At 43.7% G+C, this 6,222-nt stretch overlaps 1 protein-coding gene across 1 annotated transcript; it reads left to right on the top strand.

Moving 5' to 3' along the window:
* Positions 1-1,562: 1,562 nt before the first annotated feature.
* PCYB_041540 (hypothetical protein) lies at positions 1,563-5,882 on the top strand (the record flags this gene model as incomplete). The annotated part of the gene is made up of 2 exons (XM_004225305.1): positions 1,563-1,755; positions 2,041-5,882. 2 exons carry the CDS (start codon positions 1,563-1,565, stop codon positions 5,880-5,882), a joined length of 4,035 nt encoding a protein of 1,344 aa, XP_004225353.1.
* Positions 5,883-6,222: the final 340 nt, after the last annotated feature.

Raw genomic sequence — 6,222 nt, 5'->3', positions numbered from 1 at the left:
TCATGAAATATGTTGGCCATGAAAGACAAATTCTCGTGCAGGTTGCGAGATTATGCGTTATATATGTGTACATCCATCCCCCCCTCCCCGTACGGGAACTTTTCCAAACGGGGGCAGCTCGAACGGTTCGCCTTTTTAAGGTGTATAAGTGTGTTTGTGTCACTTGGTCGAAAGGGCTGTGCGATGGTAAACGTGAAAATAGGATCAACGTCGCAAATGCGAAAATTTTTTTCCAAATGGCTACGACAGCAAAAATTACAGAATTGGATAATTTCCCTTTGTTTTTTTTTTTTTTTTTCTCTCCCTCAATTTTGCCGATTTGCCGGTCGTTCCCCCATGCGGCAGAAGCGATTGCATATGTATGGTGTGCCGTGCGCATGGTGACTGATCATCTTTTTACCTTTACGTAGGACGTACTTATCCGAAAGTGCACAATTTACATGGTACTACCTGCGCGGACGTTCTTCCCCACGCGCACAGCGTTCGTGTTCAGAAGTGCGTTCACGAAGTGAAGCGATTGCCTAGGCGCGCGTGTCATCAATATTTATTGTATTATTTATATGTTACTATACGCATTATGCGTATGGCATTTTTTTTTTTGGACCATCTTCTACATTTTTCCCTATAATGGATTCGCCAAATGCTTTCCCCCACAAAATGTATACGCGCATGACATTATGCGTTTATGCACGTCACATATGTTCATGATATATGATATGCTATACGGCGCCATTTATGCTATTCTACCTGTTCGCTTTTTTTTTTTTTTTTTTTTTTTGAGATTTTCCATGCCATTCAGTTAAGTATATAATAATATATAACCTTGCATGGCAGTACCAATACGAGCGCATTCATTGTATTCTCAGTGTATGTATACGTGAAACGTTTATCTACATTTCACGGGCACGAATTAACTTTTTTGATTTCCTCTTTTTTTTTTTTTTCCCCTGCTGAGGGGGGACTTTGACACGTAAGCATTCGTGCGTGCGTGTTTTTTGAGTCCTTGCGTCGTGGATCGGTTTGCCCGTAGAGCGTATGCGCATTTGTTTGTATTTTCCCAGTGGCATCGGCTGAGCGGCATTGGTTGAGTAGTACCTGCCAAGCAGCATCGGCTGAGTAGTACCTGCCAAGCAGCATCAGCTGAGTAGTACCCGCCAAGCACCATCGGCTGAGTAGTGCCCGCCAAGCACCATCGGCTGAGTAGTGCCCGCCAAGCACCATCGGCTGAGTAGTGCCCGCCAAGCGCCATTCTCCTGGGCGGACTCACCCCTTCATTCGCATCCGCTTGACGGCGCACGACCGCGAGAGCTGACGATCTATCTGCTACTCCCGCCGCACCCCCCGCCTAACCATGAACCTGGGCTTTCTTTGTTTTACCAAACATAAAGCTGCGAATCGATGAGGTTCTCGCGCCTACAATGAAACAAAAAAAAAAAAAGCGGAAGTCCACAAACGCAAATGTATTACGCATCGCATTCCGCATCTCATTCCGCACCGCACGCCGCCGCTGCCGTAAATCGCATGCACACGAAACATCACCTCCCCAAAAAACAGTCCTCAAAATGATGCCATTTCTGAAAAATATGTACAGAAGGTGTAGGGAGCAGATCGCACGAAAGCTGACCATTTCGAGCAAGAGGAAGATCTACATCATTAACAACAGCTTGTTTTTGTCCTTCGTTCTCTTCTACATTTCCTACTTTTTCTTCATCAATGGGATTATTAACCCAGCGGTTAAGATCGTCTTTCACGGAAGTAAGTGGGGGGACATGCCCCGTTGAGCGGTGTTCCCCCGTGAGCGGTGTGCCCCGTTGAGTGATATGCCCTGTTGAGTGATATGCCCTGTTGAGTGATATGCCCTGTTGAGTGATATGCCCTGTTGAGTGATATGCCCTGTTGAGTGATATGCCCTGTTGAGTGATATGCCCTGTTGGGTGACATTCCCAGTTGAGGGTCAAACCCATCCTCGTGTGCACCACACCTACCTCTGAAGCACCCCGAATTACTTGCCCCGCACATCCCCCTTTTTTTTTTTTGCAGATATCATCGCGGACAGCACACAGGTGTACGAAAATTCCATCCTCGAGTCAATATGGATGCTGTTCACGAGCAAGAGTTACTTCAACATGGCCATGCTGCTGTTCTTTTCGATAATTATCCCCATTTTGAAGTTTATAATGGTGAGCGACAATTTTTACTGCTTCTTCAAATTGTATAATTTGAATCTGCAGCATGAAGAGGAAGAAAAGGATGAGGAGGAGGATGACATTTTTTTTATTAACACTGTAAACGAAAATGAGCAATTTATTTTGAAAAAATTCAGCATCCTGAGTTCCATTTCGAGGTTTCAGTTTGTGGACGTGTTAATATCTCTCTTCATCGTGTCCTCTTTAAATCTGTATTTTTTGGAGGCAAAGATCCTAAGTGGAGCATACCATTTTTTAAACTACTGTCTGTTGTCGACTGTTTCTTCTTTCTTCCTGCTTACTCTAACGTCACTTAAAATTCATATATTTAAAAAGGGGAATATAAAAATATATTCGTTGCCTGCGGAGAGGCGTCTAAGTGTGAGGACTAATCTGCATCAGGATATACGGGAGAGTAGAGAGTTGGATTACGTTAAGAGGGAAAGGGTGGTACCCCATGGGCAGTTGAGGAACGGGGAGGATGACCCAACCATTAGTGAAGTGAATAAAACTCGTTTGACACGTAGAGGAGGAGGGGAAGACCTCGAGGAAGAAGAGGAGGAACATGACAGTAATGGGGCAAACAATTCAGAGCAGCGTGATTCCGCTTTACAAAAGGGAGCGGAATGGACGAAGGGTCTTACAAAGAACAACCGGAGAGGTGGGAAAAAAAGAGTTTCCCATGAGGGGAGGCACTCCCGAGAAGATCATCTAGGAGGAGCGACAGGAATAGTTGATCATCGTGGAATGTACCATCATGATCTTTCCATTCCGAGTGTGCACCAGAGAGGGGCACATTCACGTGAAATTCACTACAACGGAGGAATGCATCGAGGGAGTGGTAGATGGAAAGGAGAAGCAGAGTTTATGGCATATGACCATGAGGATATTAATAGTATCTTAAATGAAAGAGGAGCACTCCGTCAAAAAAATGTAAATCTGGAACCAACTCCATTCCAACCACACGAAAGGTATGAGAAGCAACTCCTATGTTATAACAAGCTCCAAACGTTAAACAATATAAACTACCTATACAAGGTGATGAAAAATAATGACGCGTATATATATTTAAAAAAAAAAAAATTTAATTCGTTATTGAAGACCAACTTCCATGAATGCAGATTGAACAAAATCAAAATAGGGTATGCGTGTTTTCTATTTCTCTTCCTCTGTCTGTGTGTATATTTAATAACGGCGGTGGAATGCAGCATGGTGGGTATATATATCTATCTCAGTTACTTCAACTTTAACGTGGAGGGAATATTAATCGATTTTATTGACATGCTCAACATTTTAAAGCTGAAGATAAACAAGAGTTACATTTACCCCTTCTTCGTCATGTTACCATTTATCTTCCCTGTAATTATTGGAGTGTCTTTTTTTTTGAGTGTCTTATTTATGAACCTATATTATGTGAATTTTTCTCGTGGGTACAAGAAAATGTGTGCGTTGAATGACGAGTTGGTGTTCAGTCCTGAGGTGGAGGATAATCAGAAGATGATGGTCTCAGAACGTTACAATTACTTATATATAAAGAAAGAGATCGAGAAGAATGATCGTCTATCGAATACGTCAGATGATCTCACTTCTCCAAATAACAGTACCATTTCGAGTAGCAAAAGTGAAGATATAAATACTAGCTTTATTTTCAATAGGATGTTAAATTTTTATTTTTCTCTCTCCGTTTTTTTCACCACTATTTGTTCCTTCTGTATGCATATATCGTTAGGAGAAATAATTTCCATTTCCTTGTTGACCTTCTATCAGATAGTAAAGCACACACATAATTTGAATATTCTCGTTTTATACAAGAGCAACACTGTAAAATTTTGCAAATTTCTTTTGTTCGCTGTGTATGGTCTGTTGTGTCTTTCGATCAATCTGTATGTCCGTCAGTGGGAGTTGTATGTGAAGAAATTGAAGAAGACGAAGAAGAGGATCACTCTTTTTCAAAATAATCGATATAGCGAAATTGTGGATTTGAATATCCAGAAACATGAGCACTGGCATGTGCCCATTTACTCCTACTTCTTTCAGTTTTTGTTGAAGAAGGAACACTTTTTTTCCTCCTCGATGAAGCATAATCACATTACTAAGGAGCACACGGACACTGTACAAACTATGATGATGCATCGCGTGTATGAGAATGACACCAGCCTGGGGTATCAGAACACGCGCGTGGACAACGACGAGATCAATGAGTTTAACTTGATTTCGGATAGGGACTCCCAGCTCAGCGCCGAGGAGGGGCAAGCGCAGGGCGAAGCGACAGTAGCGGCGACAGCGGCAGCACGAACGGAAGTGCCAAGGGAAGTGCCAACAGAAGCACCAACGGAGGTGCCAAGGGAGGCACCAAGGGAAGCAGCAACGGAAGCACCAACGGAAGCACCAGCGGGAGTACCAACGGAAGTACCAACGGGAGTACCAGCGGAAGTGCATGCAGGGGTGGGAAGCCCCGATAAAGATGAATGCTTTGTGAACAGCGGCACAGCGCGCATCCCGCGAAGTGCACCCAGTGATGGTTTGGGGGTCGGTGAAAAGGGACAACACCCCTCAGCAGAGGTGGAGGAACAAGAGGAAGGTGAGGACTCCCCCAGAGTACTGGCCGTCGCGGCGGAATCTGAAAGTTCAGACGCCCCGGGCAGAGGAGAAAACGCCAACGAGGGGGTAATGACTATCTATGGAGGAGAAAACCAAGTAGACGAAACCGAATCGGGAGAAGCCTCCAAAAAAGGGACAACATTTAAGAGTGACCCGAAGGGATACTTGAAAAATTTTATGCCAATAAAATCCATTTTGCTATTCCACCTGGAGAAGAGGAAGAAGAAGAACAAGGGTGGTGGAGGAGGAGGAAAAGGTTTTGGAGGTTTTGTTGGAAGACTGCTGAGGAAAGCACTAGGATTGGGAGCTTCAGAAAGAGTATCACTAGTGTTTATCCTCCTTCACGGATTTCTTTTTGTGTTAATTATTATCACCACGTTCATGGTGTTCTTTAAGAGGGAGGGCATATTCCGGTTCAACATTAATGCAGTGAATAAAAGACTTAACACATTTTTTAAGTCAGCCCATTTTCATTCGCTTATTCCAAACAGCATAGGGAAATGCAAAACGAAGAAATACCTAGCAAAGGAGCCCTGTTACAATGTCGGGCATATCTATCACGAGGAGAAGACATTTTACCATGCCACCTTGCTCTTTTTGCAAGGAATTAGTTCTATCAAAATAGCGAATCTTCATTTTTATTATGACAAAGGAAAGTATAACTTAATCCTGGATGGTTACTTTAAGCATATAATTGGCCCACTTTTTTTAAAGCTCTGTATCGGAACGAATTTCTGTCCTATCAGCACCTATGCCTTCCTTATTGGAAGCAAACCCACCTTCTCTATTACCATGTCTGCTCACTGTAATGATAGGAAGCCTCCCAACTATATTACAGACATTGTAGTGAAGGACTTGAAGATAACAAAAATTGAGGTCATCAAACACAATGACATAATTGAAAACGTAGATATTCAGCTGGATGATGTACAGGAGCGCGTACAGGAGAAGGTAAACAGCATGCTCGCTGAACGTAAGCGATTCATCCTTTGGAAGAGCCACAAGTACAACTTGGAAGGATTTATAAACTACTTAATTTCGAAGAACGCCCTGGCTGGCTTTTCCTGCAAGCCAATGAATTACCACGAGCTGTGAGGCGCTCCTTGTGAGACGCTCCTTGTGAGACGCTCCTTGTGAGGCACTCCTTGTGAGGCGCTCCTTGTAAGACGCTCCTTGTGAGGCACTCCTTGTGAGACGCTCCTTGTGAGACGCTCCTTGTGAGGCACTCCTTGTGCTTAAGTTGACTACACGTTTGGTTGAAGTGTGTCTGAAGAAGTTTTTTTTTTTTTTTTTTTTGCGCCCGACATGTGGAAGCCAGCTTCTTCCCTCCCTGTTAGGCACACCCCCTCCCGCTGGTCACCGAGACGGTGGGGTCAATTTTTTGTGCCGAGCTGCCCCTCCTCCACAGTTCAGATCTGAAGCATTATTAAGTTAA

The sequence above is a fragment of the Plasmodium cynomolgi genome, chromosome 4 (genome assembly GCF_000321355.1).
Source record: "Plasmodium cynomolgi strain B DNA, chromosome 4, whole genome shotgun sequence".
Taxonomy (NCBI): domain Eukaryota; phylum Apicomplexa; class Aconoidasida; order Haemosporida; family Plasmodiidae; genus Plasmodium; species Plasmodium cynomolgi.
This window is presented reverse-complemented; position numbering and strand designations above follow the sequence as displayed.